This window comes from Panicum virgatum, chromosome 6N (genome assembly GCF_016808335.1).
Source record: "Panicum virgatum strain AP13 chromosome 6N, P.virgatum_v5, whole genome shotgun sequence".
In the NCBI taxonomy this organism is placed as follows: domain Eukaryota; kingdom Viridiplantae; phylum Streptophyta; class Magnoliopsida; order Poales; family Poaceae; genus Panicum; species Panicum virgatum.
In genome coordinates, this window is record NC_053150.1 from 45,138,732 (window position 1) to 45,154,802 (window position 16,071).

Sequence of the window (16,071 nt, forward strand, 5' to 3'; positions counted from 1 at the left end):
TAGTAAGATGAGCTCTATCATTTCACAATTTCTTTCCTTAAGTCCTATTTGGAACCTTGGAATTGAATCCCATTCTAATAATATAAATCATGACACAAATCTATTAACCTAATATGATTATATGCGGAATATATTTGTACAGGACTGTTGGCCATACAAAGGAGATACTTATATGCTATATTCTACTATAGAGAAATAAGCCAAACGCTGTGTTCGCTTGGCTTGTCATCCAACCAGCCCGCAGTACTATTCTCTCATACTAAATCAGCACCAGTCACCAGCTACCAGCCAGTCAGCAGTACTGTTCTCTCATTACAAATCAGCACTAGCCATTAGCCACAGCCAAGCGAACACAGCGTAGTGTGTTCTAAGTTATGGAATAGAAATATAGTTTGGTAGTGTATACAATCAATTTTCATCTCTCACCCTACGAATTTTTGGATAGACTTATATCTAAAGTTTGGAAAGTGGTGGGATGTTAAATTGTAAGCCAAATAGCCTAGATTATTAAGTTAATTTTAATTTCTTCAAAATGAGAGGATCCAAACGGCCCCTTAATACATTGGACCATTTCATTTCTCCTAAAATCCAAACCTCACATGTGTAAAGTTAACTCATTTTCTTTTTTTTTCTTGTATTGAGGAACATTTTCTGCCTTCTTTTGCTATGAACAATTAGATTTGCCGTGTGAAAATTTCAAAATTTTCAGACTAGTCTCGAAAAGTTCAAACTGTCGGATCTAAAATGAAGCATCCAGATCGAATTCCACGCGACGAGCTTTTGTCTCGCGCAAGATTGACCCCGCCCGCTTTCATCGGTCATCGGTCAGCAGCACCATTCCCTCTTCCCAATGCCGTCCTCCCCGTGGCCTCCTACTGCCGGAGCTCCGCCGCCGCGACCGGCGCAGGACATGGTCTCCACCGAGGCGCTGGAGCGTCGCCCCGTCGAGGTGCCAGTCCCCCCTCCCTATCTCTTTCTCTCTCTCTCTCTCTCTCTCTCTCTCTCTCTCTCTCTCTCTCTCTCTCTCTCTCTCTCTCTCTCTCTCTCTCTCTCTCGCCCTAGTCTCCATTCAGCTCGCGCTGAGCTCTCACCTGACCTCCACCACCTAGGGTTCTCGATCTCCACCCGCGCAGGAGGAAGGGTCCGTCGCCGTAGCTGACTCGGCGCAGGAGGCCAGGGCTCGGCCTCTGTCTGTGGACTACTTCTCGTAAGGCCCTCTCAATTGCCCTCCTCTGTCGTGCTATGTTTGCGCATTTGTCGCCACGAGTTCAGTAGCTGTACCGGGTACTGTCCGTCTGGCCGACTGGTTTTGGGTTCGCGAATTAAGCGCATTGTCATATGCTGTCTTGCTAGAATGGTTTCCTGGAACTTTTTTGGTGATAAACGATATCCACGGCCTCCGTGCTCTACACGAACTTCTTCGTCTGCACACGTGTGCCCAATTATGGATTCTTAAATGATGTGCGAACTGACCAGAATAATTCCTAACGTACATAAATGCTTTGAGATGATTTAGGTCTCGCGGTTTCTTATTTGCTTTCCCTTGTTGTGAGAAACTTGATTGCAGAGGTTGAGGACAAATGTGCCCCAGCTTTTTGTGTGAGATGCAGCTGTACTATGAGTAACAAAAATGATACACCCATATCATTTCCAAACCGTCCTGCTTGCATAGCAATTGTTTCTCCTACTATGTATAAACTGGGCGTGGGAAGCTTGGCTAGTTACTGCAAGCAGTTTGGAACCATTGACAATACAGTGTCTGTTCTTCAAGAGTGATGTGATGGGATTGCTCTGATCTTTCTGGTTTGACAGTTAACTTCTAATCTCACATTACAGTAAATGCATTTCTCGAGTTCATATGCCTACACAAGTTGTCATAGTAGGAGTCGAGAATTATTGTATACGATGGATCATGGTATTTCACAGCATAAATGTATGGACACCTTAAGCCCTATTTACTGCCACTGTTTTGCTTATGCCAAAAGTCTTGTTAGTCCATCTGGAACTATGAAACAAGCTTTTAGCCCAAGGCAACTTGATTCATATTTTTCAACTTAGGTCTTATTGTGATCTTTACATTGTTGCCATTTTTCTTCCTAACAAATCAACAATATATCTTTACATCCATAAAAAAATTATAGTGACTGTAAATGATTAATGCTCTTTTCAGTAATTTGTTGAATTTTTGTACAACCCAACATGAAAGTTTACCCTAAATGTTCTTTTTGTTACTCTTCCTAGAGAGGTAAAGACCAAGGAGCATGGAGAGAAAATCAACAGATATCAGGGTATGCTTGCAGCACGATTGAAGGCCAAATATTTTTCTAACAAGACTTCCGAAAAAGGTAATTCATAAGAACTGAATGATCTGGTAAATTAAGATGGGTTTGCTGTTGATATGTAGTTCGTCACGTGTTTATTGAATTAATTAAAATGAAAGTCACAGCTGAGAATTTTGATTTGTTATCACTAAATGTCACTTAGTATGAGCGAAATATCTTCTAAAACCTACAAGTCATCTGTTTCCAATGCAAATCTGCATCATATAGAAAAACCAGAGGAGCTAAGGGAGAATTGTTAATATGTATATAGGCTTACTCTAGTCTTTGGCCCAGTATGCCATATGGCCCATTCGGCCCATATCTTGTATATGTAACCTAGACTCATGGAAATACAGTTGAGCTGGTCATTCGATTCTAGCATGGTATCAGAGCTGGATCATGGTCACTAGGAGTGAAACCTGCAGCACTAACAACTGAACTGAACCTCTCAAACCAGGCCCGGGGTCCTTGCTTGAGGCCATAAAGAGCACGCCGAAGATGACAAATATATCCAGGAGGAATCTCAACCCCTGGTGGTGGATGCATATAAACATCCTCTTGCAAATCACCATGAAGAAAGGCATTTTTAACATCCATTTGAGAGATGGTCCATGACCGAGCAGCAGCAATAGCAATAAGAGTATGTACTGTAGTCATATGAGCAACAGGAGCAAACGTCTCCTCATAATCATGACCATACGACTGTTGGAAACCCCGAGCAACTAGACGAGCTTTGTACCTCTCAATAGAGCCATCAGCTTTGGTTTTAACCTTGTATACCCACTTGCAGGTGATCGGAACAACATTAGGAGGCAATGGAACAACCTCCCAAGTACCTGTGCGGTGTAAGGCATGAAGTTCAGCAGACATGGCATCTTGCCAAACATGGAGGTTAACTGCTTCCTGATAAGAAGAAGGCTCACAAACAGCACCAGTAGTGGGAAAACCATATCGATCGGGAACATGAATATTAGAACGATCCCTGAGGTTATAAAGCGGTGTGGGGATAGGAGAAGCATCGTCTAAGGTAGGGCTGGAGTTAGGAGAAGGAACACGAGGATGATGACTATAGTGAAAAGGAAAAGGAGTAACAGATGAAGGTGGAGACCGTGATGGTGGAACAGACAATGGAGGTGGAGGTGTTGGATTAGGTGGTGGTTGTAGTACATGTGGAATGGCAGAGGAGTCAGAAGGAAGAGGTAGAACCATGTCGACAGAGGAAGTTGGTGGGGAAGGAGAGATAGGTGGGAGGAAGTGGAAAGAAAGGTGCTCAGCAGATTTCGATGATGTAGGACTGGAAGAGTGAAAATATGGCTTGTTTTCAACAAAAGAGACATCACGAGAAAAACGAATACGATGAGCTGAGGGATCATAACAACGACAACCTTTATGTTCAAGACTGTAACCAAGAAAAACACACTCAACGGATTGAGCTGTTAGTTTGGTGCATTCACGGGAAGGTAGAAGAACATAACATGTGCAGCCAAAAACACGAAGATGATCATATCCAGGAGGGGATCCATGCAATACTTCTCCAGGGCATTTACCCTGAAGAGGAGATGATGGTTGAAGATTGATGAGGTAGACAGCAGTAGATACAACTTCAGCCCAAAAATGAGGGGGCACAAAAGAGGAAATGAGAAGAATTCGTGCAGTTTCAACAATATGACGATGCTTACGCTCAGCAACGCCATTTTGAGCATAAGCACTAGGGCAAGAGAGTTGAGGCAGGGTTCCCTCAAAGAAAGAAACTGACAAAAAACTGTGGAAATATACTCCCCCCTGAATCAGAACGAAAAGTACGAACAGAAGAAGAAAATTGAGTATGGACCATTTGAGCAAAAGATTTTTCGGGTTTTGCGGTACCTGAGGGGGACAATGTCCCGCCGACTCTTCTATGCCACATCAAGTCAACCTACACTTCATGCTTATTCTGATGCTACTTGGGCCAGTGAACATGTTGATCGTCGATCCGTTACTGGTTACTGCATTTTTCTTGGTGGCTCGTCAATTTCATGGAAGTCCAAGCGGCAAACTGCTGTTTCTCGCTCTAGTGCTGAAGCTGAATTAAGAGCTCTTGCTACAACGACAGCAGAAATTATTTGGCTACGTTGGCTGCTGTCTGATTTTGGGGTTACTTGTGCTGATCCTACCATTCTCCGTTGTGACAACACTAGTGCTATTCAGATTGCCAACAATCCTATCAAGCATGAGCTCACTAAACATATTGGTGTTGATGCCTCTTTCATACGGTCCCATTGCCAACAATTTGTTGTGGATCTTCAGTATACACCGTCTGAACTACAGCTAGCAGATTTCTTCACCAAAGCTCAGACTCGGGATCAACATCATTTTCATGTACTCAAACTAAATGTGTCTGACTTAGATTCCTTACAGTCACATTTAGTTTGAGGGGGGGTGTTAATATGTATATAGGCTTACTCTAGTCTTTGGCCCAGTATGCCATATGGCCCATTCGGCCCATATCTTGTATATGTAACCTAGACTCATGGAAATACAGCTGAGCTGGTCATTCGATTCTAGCAAGAATGACGCAGCTGAGGAAGGGTGTTTCAATTTTACAATGTGACAATGTATTGAATATGTCTTGTTTGGTTTGAATTTTGAAAGTTTGCATCAGTCTTGGGGCACATTTAATGGTGTTGATAGTGCAGGTATCAACTATTAAATGTCAAAAGTCCATTCTTTTAATCTGAACCAAGATTCTGGCCTAGAAATTCAAGTTGACACAATAATGACATGCAGATTGAAATCTAATATTTTCTTTGAGGCCAAGCTTAACATCCCTAAAACTGCATAAGCGGATCCATTATAGCACAAGTCAATCATGTGTGATTAACTGATCGGTAATCCAAAGCCTTGCCATTATATAAGTTGTTCTTTCATGACTGATTGCTTCACTTTGTAGAAACAATAAGACAATTGTGATAGTCAAGTTCACTTTATATTTTTCTGACTGATTAATTGACTGCAATGGTCTGTGCTGGCAAACTGGTAATGGAGTTGTATGTGTAATTCTTATTCTCTTTGTTGTTGTTTTTTCACCACGCTGTGAACAGGATACATGTTTGAAGAAATCGTGATACAGTCTGAGACCATTCGGCTTAGCAGGTGCTGTTATCTCAGTTTACTTATTGGAATACTGATCTGGAGTTTGATTGCAACAACCATTTTCCTTTTGTTTTCAGGTGGCCGTTTACAAGGTTATTTGCAGATCCAGCAAAATTTTGCCAGGAAAAAAACTATACTGAGAAGGGCGTTTCTACATCTCTGGCTGGTGCAGCCTTGTCGAATAATTAAGCACCTCATTTTTGGCTGAAGAAATATCTTCACCTCGCGTGTAGCAAGTATCCATCATGACCATCTGATGGATAAGGGCTCAGTAGTTTACATCACTAACTTCTACCTGTTATCCTTAAAATGAGCGACTTGGAGCTTGTGTATTTTCAACAGGCTCGAATTAACCTTATATTGATTTGAACCAAACCTGAATTTCGTTTTGTAGACATGTTTGCAGGTGTACTGTAACCCATCACAACCTGTATCTATGGAAGTACACTGCTATCAACATTATTCCTCCATGGGGATGTTTCAACTTTTTACCTGCTATAGGTGTCATATCCATGATCTTTGCATATTTTCCGATTCCTTTTCTGCTGAAATGATGTAATTTTGTAGGGCACTAGCATCTTGTCGCTTAATATTCCGTTTGCAGTACCGACATCCTACCACCTCTGATGCCAATTATTGCAATGCATCTGCAACATCAATGGCAAGCTACAGCTTTCAATCTCCAAGTGCTCCCATGGACTGACTCATGAAGTCATGATGAGTAGAAGACTAGCAGATGATGAACACACTCCAACAGCAGTCATTCTTATCTTCATGCAACTGCACCTGCGCAGGTAAGCTGGCTCCTGGGAGGGACAGTTTGTTGAAGTGCTCTCCCCTCCTGTACTTTCCAGTTGTTTCTTCCTGCTATAAGGAAAGCTCCATGGCCACCACTGCGAGACATCGCATGGTGCATTGGTGCTTCTTCCACCCGGCGCCTGGTGTCAGCCAGTGCCCCAGGCCTTTTGTTCACTGTTGCTCGGGCCCTGTGATGTGAGCATCTCGCGCTGGTGGCTGCCTTTCACCCCGGTGTTCACACGTACCCTTGGACATGCCTGACCTGATGCCGCACTTGCACTCGCAACGCATCCTCAGGGTCTTGATCTGTTTTGTTCTGCGTTTTTTCTTTCTCAGTGCTCGTGCACAGGACCCGTTCCTATCTTCAGCCACACAGTTTTGCAGTTATTTTATATATTTCCTCTATTCTGGTCAACTGGAATTTATGTGTGTTCATGCTCTGTCAAAGAGTTCCTGGCCATAGCCCATATCTACATTTGACAGTGAAATACCTGGAGTTCCTGTGCATGTTTGCAACTGAAAATTGTATATGAATTCATATGCCTTGCAAGCGAAATTTTTCGCATCTACTTTTCGCTTTTGATCCTCAAATATCATTTTTGTATGAGAATAATAAATTCGTGCTTATTTGTGTTTTCTTACGAATGATCAACCTTTCCTTTTCCTTTTAGATAAACGCTGTGCCCATTTTTATTCATTTGGCACTGGATTATAAGCCGGAAAAGCATGGATTTTTGTGTTGCGGCACATGTTACTGAACTTTTGCCTGAGGTTCTCCGGAATCCTGTGCGGTAAGCATCTCAATGAATGGGATGTGGTTGGTTCTGTTCGAGATCTTGATGCTACAATATTCATATGCCAAAACTGTTTGATACATATGCCGAAGCTTGTCTGAATGTCTGATACTGATACAGCATGATCAGGCTCTGCTTCTGCTGTGCTAAAATAGAAAAGCAGAAGCTCTACTCGACAACTGACACTACGCGAAGCATACAATACAATCCATTAATAAGGAAATTTAGCATATAATTGATCAGTTAAAGTACATTTAAGTTGGAGCCGTGTCATCACTCATCAGTTGCGCAGGATTATGGCAACCTTCGAGTTATAAGGTCTCGTACGGAACGCAAGAAATCTACCAGGAACGCAGTAAAATCGGGAAATCTCACGGTTCAATTTTACCGCTGTCTACCCGCAAAAAATAAAAAATAAAAATTACCCCTGTCCTCTCATGCCTCATCCTCTGGTCTTGCCACTGTTCCTACAGCTCCATTGGCTGCAGATTTGCAACTCGCAGAATAGAGTAATAATATATGATTATCTGAATATCTGGTCCACGTTAACTTATCCATTGGTAAATACTAAAACACCTCCTTATTAACAGCAAAAAAAATCTCCTAGAAATATTGAATCGATTGAAGGTGCATGCATGCATGCCTCCGTCTGGTTAAATTCTTGCTTAATCAATAATCACACATGCTCATGCTCTTATTGATATACCCCAATTATATTATCCTCTCAAGTAAAAATTGGGTGGGATAATGTAGTCGGTCATTCAGAGGTATCGGCGCTGGTGTTGTTGCATGGCTCCGATGAGCAGGTGCGATCGCTCGAGGCGGCGGCGGCGGTGGCCTTCTCCGTGGCCGTGGCCGACCGCAGCAGCTGCTCGAGTTTCTTGGCCAGCTCGGCTTTCTCATCCCTGAGCCGCGCGCTCTCGCGGCGGGCGTCGGCGCAGCCCCTCAGCGCGCGGTTGAGATCGTCGAGGAGGCGGCGGTTGTCGCCGCGGAGGTGCGAGACCTGCGCCCACAGCTCGGTGAGCTGCCGCTGCTTGCGCATGCGCGACCGCCGCGCCGACTCCCGGTTCGACACCATCCGGCGACGCCGACGCTCCTCCTCGGCCGCCACCGCCACCGCGTTCATCTGGTAGCCGCTGCCCGCGGCGCCGTCCGAGCCCGAGCCCGAGCTGGGCGAGCGCGAGCCACTGCGGCCGGCGAGGTGAGCCGCTTCCCGGACAACGGTGTCCAGCTCAAAGCTGGCCACGTCGCCGCCGTCGACGGAGAGTAGAGAAGCAGCGTCGTCATGGAAAGCCGAGGCCGGCTCGAAGGGCGGCGGGAAGTAGGCCTGAGGCGGCAAGGCCATGTTCATGTGGTGGTGCGCGAAGGAAGCGTTCGGCGGGGAGAGGAAGCGGAGGCTGGCCACCTCGCCATGGAAATGGTGGTACATCTTGCTCGTGTTGCTCTCTTCTTCTTTGCTAATGCTTGTGAATGGTAGAGGCTCGGTACCTAGCTGTCAAGCTGCGGCTTGGTTGGATGAGTGAGCTTTGGTTTGCTCTTGGTGATCTGGAGAAGAAGGCCTGGGTTGGTGAGGGCCTTTTATAGTGAGGCACACAGTAGCTTTGCTTGCCTAAGAGAGAAATAATCTCTCTGTTCGATCCCATCTGAGACAGAGAGAGAAGACTTTAGTTTTGGTCCACCATATTGAGCTAGTTTATGCATTATATTTTATTATTTTCTTTTTTCAGTTTTGAGAATCTTGTTGAGTAGAGTTTGGTAGCTTGCAAATATGGGCATGGATAGTGAGCTTTTGAGGACGGGCATGTCCAAGTGCTCCATGTGTGTTTTTGTAGATCCTTCTCCTATATAGCTCACTTCATATCTTGTCTTCCCAAGAGAATATTTGGATTATTTTTTTTTATTTCTTGCATGACTTGACTTGAGTCATCAGCTGGCTCATCTTGGATGAATTTAGCCTGGATATATTCATGCCAAACCTCCTCCTGGCTTTTACGTATTCTCTAGAGATACCCTCCTTTCGGTTACCACTTTTAAATTGTCGAGTATAGATTACAGCATGCATGGCCTAATTTATGCAAAAGTTTTTCAGCTGGAGTGGTGCGAAGTTCACAAGAGACAGCCACTTGCTGCCTGCCTGGCTTGTTGACAGGCGCTGTAACACTAAAATAGCATCATTAGTGGAGCAACTTGTGGAAACGGTGTCGGATTGTGCTTTTGCAAGCATAATGTTCAGCAACCTAGCCTCAATCCTAGCGCCCAAGCCGCTTCACAATATCCACATACATCGAATGTGAAATTGTAACGGTAAACACCTAATTGACACGCAAAATCAATAATGTTTAAAATGTGTGCCTAATAAATTGCTTTATCATGATCTAGTAATGACGAGAATGCATGAAAATTTTCCAATGATTTGGCGATAATATTCGACACTTTAGTGCAGTGGATGATCAAACAATGTCCACTCATTTTTTTTGTCCTTTTTATTGAAGCGATTCGTAGTACTTTGCAGTATTTGTTATTACACGAACATATAGCTAGGGTGACAAGTACTATATAATAGTGACACCAAAGCTAGTCGGACGTGGCGTTCTGTCCATGTAAAATCATTGTAGCCGGAGTCGTATGGGGAGGAATGAGCATTGTCCACAAATTAAAGTTGCAAGTAACGACGTTGCATTATTTGTGGCTGAGGCTGCCAAATGGATTTGGACGGGGGAGGGTGACGCCATCCAAGTGGTTGCTTTGTGCAAAGGCTGAAAGGCAGAAGGGCAGGGGCCATTAAGCTTTTCGTTGATTGAGGTGCATGTCCATTCCAATGGCCCCACCCTCCTATAAACATTAGTTAGGTCACACAAGAAATGGATAATATCAATTAAACTATTTATACTCCAATTCAAACTATATTTAAAATTTAGGACATCGACGCGGTCTATGAAGTGACACTTTGACTAGTTTTTTTGTTCTATCAAAATACGACATTTGAGATATATATATTATGAAAAAGGTAGGGGCAAGAAATATAGAAAAATATGTATATTCTTTGGGGATGGACAAAATATAATGCGATTACATTGTAATTCACGAATGCAGAAAATATAAGCATGCACATAAAAAAGTGAATTGACTCAAAAGTCAACGGAATGCGCTTAGTGGAATTTTTGAAGGAAATGTGATAAATATTATGTAGAGCGTTCTTGAGTGCTCAGACACTTGCAGTTTTAATGAAAGTTAAAGCGCCAGTAACAAGATGCTTAATTCTCTTTGCCTAAGTCTTTGGATACTACAACTTTATTCGACAATTGAATGTACTGATTTGATCTGTCATGCTGTCACAAATTATTCCATCATGTGCTTCTGTCATATGTGAATTCAAATGAGGGGGGCACGGCTCTAGACACTGCACAAGTTAATTTTGAATATTGAGGCTAAGTTGAGGATAATTATGTATTAAAATGTGCATATGATTTATACAGTTACAATCTGATTACTTAAAACTCCCATTGACAAACCCAACTTAAGATCATATTTTTTTGACCAAAGTCAGCAGGGAACCTCCCAACCTATTTTTTTCCATATATAAAGAAAAAAAAGGAAGTATGTACAAGCAAGAGATTACAAGGCTCCAAGCCCCAAAAAGGAGGAAAAAACTACTAAAGGAGACTAGAGAGGTAGAACATATTGATTTGTTCAGTTTAATTACACACACGCGCGCGCACACACACCTTGATTGACTCATGTTTGCTATCTCCAATGTTGATATACACAGTTTAATAAAGCGAATGCGTTGTTACAGGTGAAAAAAAAAACTTTAAAATGATCTATTTATATGTGCCTTCACATTTCAACTGTCACGTAAGGGTAAAGGGCACACTAAACAAACATATACGTACTCAGCATGAAAGATGCGGTTTGAGCTTCACCTTGGTAGTTATCTCCTTCGAGTATCTTCTCCGAGGTAATATTCCTAGGAATCGAATTAGCTTGAAGCTTTGCATCATTGATCATGCAACAAAGTGCCTAACACAGGATCGTTCGGATGGAATGCCACTTAGCAATGAGAGAATCAAGAACATATGCTCTAAAAGAGTAATAATATGAATGAATTAAAGTCACGTATATCTTGTGGTGGTCCTACTGTGTGAACATGTGAAGTGGGCAGAAAGATATTATGTTGGCACCCTACAATTCGTTCATGTTAATATTTTTTTACCACTTTAAAAATAGTTTACACATTTATTGGCCAGAAGAATTGTGTTATCAGAATAACTAGGCATATGGCCCGCGCATTTGCGTGGCTAGTATTGAAAATTCAAAAATTTGCATATCGTCGCATCCTTACTATTTTTTAAAGATTATACTATTTGTTATCATACATCATCATGTTCATTATCGTAAATTATGTCTTATTGTTGATTAAAACAATTCAAATATGAGCTTTAATGATATTATGCATATAATTATTCTTATTTTCTTTTTATATTGATTGATTGTTGTTAGCTTTAGTTTTTATTAATAGTATGTTTGTAACTCATACAAAGCTAAATGGTATTTATATTTTTTTTCATAATGTCATTGATGGGCAATTTTTAATTAGGCACACATGTATTTTAGGCTAATTTTTATTGTAATGGCAGTGGTGGGTAATTTTTGTTTTTCTATTTTTTTTCGATTAACGTGTGAATTTCTAGTCCTTGAGAGTGAATGTGGAGGCTCCGTTTGTTGGCCAAATAATAAAATAATAGATTTAGGTAAAGCTACACAGATATGAACACAAGAAGGGGTTATGCTTAAGATGAGGTACTATAGATATCAAAATTAGAATATAATATATAAATGGTCTAATTCAAAGCGTTTTTTAAAAAAAGAAGGAAAATCTCTTCGACAACATTTTTGGACACAAAATATACACTTTGACAGTGCTTTGAGCAGAGTTTATCCAAAATTTCCTAGTACCTAGCACACGGTCACTTCAGTAAAACTGTTATGCTTGGTGATTTAAAGCACAGCATAGCTAGGCCAGGCCAGCAACTAAACACTTCTCTAATTCTCCAGATGATTCACGATTCATATCTTCCCTAGTTTCAGCATCTTCAGGTGCGAGAACAATCCCATCCATAGAACAAAAGAAAGAGAGAAAACATCTGTGGTGCCTATGCTCTCCCTCGGGGGGAAAGAAAAGTCGCAGAAGACCAGGAGTGAAGGGAATAAAAAGAAACCTCCCTATCGGTGGGACTCAATGTGTCGCCAACGCCAACAGTTGACAGCTCCATCAATTCAGTTACCGTCACTAACCATCCATCGCAGTTTTCGTTTTCAAACATGATAGGAATGCCGAAAATGAAGTGCTGAGGCAGGGTTGGCCCTGCGCCGTATCCGACAAAATGTAACACGAAGTTCAGAGTTCAGAGTCTTCAGACACCAACCTGATGCTTCTGCAATAGCACCACTCTTCCTCTGAGGCTCTGACCAAACAAAACAGAGGATGCTTAGTCTCCTTAACCTGCAGCTGGGGACACGAGTTGCTGCTCGCAGCTCTCCTATGACAGACACGTAGCAGGCAGCAACCGAACTATTCAGGCTTTCTAGCTGACGTCGTCCCAAATACACTACGATTATTCCGGACTTGTTATATCGATCAGTGTGCTGTGGGATAGAGACGACGCAGCTTTTCTCCTTTGCTTTTCTTTTTCGGCTACGAGCGTCACCGGGGCCTGGATGCACACGCACGATATTTTGTACGCAAAAGCTAGGCGAAGGGTGAGTGGTTTCGAGTTTTGTCACGGCAAGTTTTTTAATCCCCCCGGGCGCTCCGGCATTGCCCGGCCGTGAGACACACTAGCCAGGATCATGTGACGTCTCCACTAATTTGCTCAGCGTTAAAGAGGATGGATCGTGCGTGTGTGTACCATCAGGCGTGAATGATTGAGCCAATGCATGTGGAGTAGTACATTCTGAATTTCTGATTGCCTTGCTATGTTAGGACAGCTCTGAAAACGTTTCCCACCCAAAAGAAAAAGAATCTAACTTCATTCAGTAACACAACTCATTCAGTCCTTCATATTACTTCATTCAGTCATCTGGTTTATTGCATCAGATGACTGAATGAAGTAATATAAAGGACTGCTACCTTCTTCTGATTGGGGTCGACCAATCAGACCACTCCAGCTGAGTGCTTTCTAAGTATTCAGCTCACCTGCTAACCAGGAGTAGGAGTATTTGTCTAGATAGGCTTAAGATACTGACAAGTGGACAGCGCTTCGATCTGCACAAGCTGTGTGCGCAGGTCAAACTGCCCACGCAACTCGTCATGCATTCGCAGTGGATCATACTAGTAATCAGTAGTTTTTGTGTCACCGCTTTTGCACAAATGCGAAGTAACAGAGCTGGTTGCGCACGCACTGAGGCACCGATGATTCTGATTTGCAGAACCGTGGAGATCGATAAAACGCTCGGATATGATCCAGCAGCAGGCGGCACCATGGATCAAAATATATTTTTTCAGTGGGCAATGGGCGTGCCTGCAGCCGTACGACGAGTCCGGTCAGATCGAGCTGAAGCAGCACCAGCAGCAGCCACCCCAAAGCACCAAGTCTCCGGCGATCGACGGTCACCGGCGCACCCCACCGGCCGGAGTGGCCGTAGATCGTGGCGGCGAGTCCAATCCGGTGACAAGCCGGCCAGTCTGCCCATAATTGTGCCCGCAGCACAACGTCCGCGGATTAGACGGTGCTCTAATTTGACCACCACCCATGTGTAAACGGGCGCGAGCGACCGGATTGGCCTGGCCCAAAGATGGTGCGATCGGGCCCCCTCGGAACTGGCCAATCGCATGCCACAAATGGGCAATCAGCCGCCAGTAACCTGTCCCTGAACGAAAGGGAGCGCGACACGCCGGCCCGACGCGTTACGTGCGCGCGCGCGGCTCGGCGCCGGCGTCCCGGCCGCGGCCACCCGGCGGGCGATACGTCGACGGGGGGCGAATCGCCGGCGAGGCGAGCCGCGCGCCCGGCCCGGCCCAGACCCCACGGCGGGTCACGCCCTGTCCCTGCCGCACCGGCCGGGTGGAGCGGGTCGGTCTCCTCCCGCTTTTTGGCACGCACGCACGCACGCAGACCCCGGGAGATTCTCTCCCCCCGCTATTATTCCCAGGGGGTCCAAGTCCGATCCGACTGGTTGGCTGGTTGCCGGTGGTGCGGCTGCACTGGCGATCGATCGGTACGCGCACGTCCGTCCCAACCGGGCCTCGCCTCGCCGCGGCCTAGGCGTCGTCCAGCCATCAGGATTCAGGATCGGGGCCAGGGGGCAACGACGTCGCCGCAGGTCAGGGAGCAGCCGGCGGCACACGGGGTGGCCACTGATCACTGACCACCGCGCTGCGAAAGCGAAAGCGACGCTGCCAGCCGGGGCACTGCATCGCTGCACCCAACCTAGTACCACGCCCCACTGCACGAACCATCGAACTCTTTCTCGAACGAAGGAATCATCATCCATTCATCCCAGCAGAGCAGTCCAGGCAGGCAGGTTGACAGGGCACCGGGCGCCGGAGAGTCCCCGGCCGGTGGCTTTGGCGCCGCGAAAAGGCGGCGGGGATCCCCCTCCCCCCCACCCACCCACCAGATGCGTATAACCATTCTGCTTTAGCGGATACGCCCAACGTAATCGGCACCTCGGCCTCGCGTACGCCGGTTGCTGGGTGCGCTGGCCTTTCCACGCACGACGGAGCAAGAGGAGGGAGAAGAAGGCACAGCAAACAAAGCCGCCGTCGCCTTCGCGGGGGTGCTAAATTATTGGCAGTTTGGGCGGCCCGCGATTGGGTGGCGGGCGCAGTTGGCCGGCGCCGGGAGGGCTCGCCGCCGATTGGAGCGCCGTGGATAAGACCGGAGATGGATCCATACCCTCTCCGCCCCAAAACTCAATCATGCGCCTCGCAAAGAGCGGAGTTGCTTACGTGTAATGTGCTCGCTGCTGTTTTGGAGTCACGGAGCTGTCAGACAGCAGACCACTGCTAAGGTTTCGCGGCAGGCCATCACTCTGCATGCATGGTGGCTACTGTGGTGAGCTTACAAGCCTACAAGTAAAACACGCGAGGAGCTCGCTCTCTTCATCTCTCAAATCTCAATCATGCTTAGTTTAGTGGACTTAACGAGGACGGGCTGAATTACGCGAGGACGGGCGCCATCGTGTTGCGCCCACCAGCAGGGCCACCATGGGTGACGCGATTCGACTTTGACACGCACGCAATGGCTAAAGCCTGCTCACGTACGCACGCAGCCGCTTTATTTATACATATATATATGTACCATATATATAAATAAAGTAAACATATTTTACATATAACACACCTTCTATTGCTAGAAAAAATAATTGTCAAATCATTGAACCACTGAAATGTTCAGCTAAGGGACGTAGCCAGGATTTGGATATAGGTGGGCCAAACAGTCTTGGGTATGAGCGACAAAAATATGACATGATACATTGACACAAGCACATTTAGTAACTCAAATAGAGCATTGTTAATAAGTAAATGAGCACGAATTGCAGCATACAATTGCCTACTAATTAGCTCATAAAGATAACAAAATAAGATGAGGATTAGTACATTTCATTAGGAAGTAGTGGTGATACGGGAGCAGGGGGCAGGCCCTGCCCCACTGGCTCCGCCCCTGGTTCAGTAATAGCTCGCCGGTTACTGAAAAATATGATGCAGAATAAACTTCTACAACTAAGGTGTAGAATCGCACATGGGCCTACATCTGTCGACAGATATTGCCTATCCACATTTTCCAATTTTTTTTTGAAAAATCAGAAGCTGACACGTAAGTAAAGGAAAAAATGATAGATTTGGCAACAAAAAATTGTCGACATTCAAAACTAACCAAACACTAATGGATATATATTCAGAAGAATCTGGTAGCAAACTTTTTGGCACCAACAAATATCATCTCTGTACTGATATCTTTAAAAGGCTCACGTACAAAGCCCATTGAACACAACAATGAGCCAAAATATCAATTAAGAGGGAT

General features: G+C 44.8%; 2 protein-coding genes across 5 annotated transcripts; one reads left to right on the plus strand and one right to left on the minus strand.

Moving 5' to 3' along the window:
- Positions 1-794: 794 nt before the first annotated feature.
- Positions 795-7,127, plus strand: LOC120679533. 4 transcript variants are annotated; one of them, XR_005677224.1, is made up of 7 exons: positions 798-949; positions 1,110-1,207; positions 2,242-2,345; positions 5,402-5,453; positions 5,531-5,545; positions 5,848-6,247; positions 6,923-7,127. XR_005677224.1 is itself a non-coding variant. In XM_039961141.1 (7 exons), the coding sequence occupies exons 1-7, from the start codon at positions 851-853 to the stop codon at positions 6,078-6,080; spliced, it is 498 nt and encodes a 165-aa protein (XP_039817075.1). In that variant the 5' UTR covers positions 799-850; the 3' UTR covers positions 6,081-6,820. The 4 variants fall into 4 exon arrangements, 3 of the variants coding, with proteins under 3 accessions (XP_039817076.1, XP_039817074.1, XP_039817075.1); XM_039961141.1 differs by lacking the exon at positions 6,923-7,127 and having other exon boundaries at positions 799-949; positions 5,848-5,954; positions 6,058-6,820; XM_039961140.1 differs by lacking the exon at positions 6,923-7,127 and having other exon boundaries at positions 5,848-6,820.
- Positions 7,128-7,550: 423 nt separating this feature from the next.
- LOC120679532 (basic leucine zipper 63-like) lies at positions 7,551-8,669 on the minus strand. Its single transcript, XM_039961139.1, has one exon. The coding sequence runs from the start codon at positions 8,472-8,474 to the stop codon at positions 7,803-7,805; it is 672 nt and encodes a 223-aa protein (XP_039817073.1). The 5' UTR covers positions 8,475-8,669; the 3' UTR covers positions 7,551-7,802.
- Positions 8,670-16,071: the final 7,402 nt, after the last annotated feature.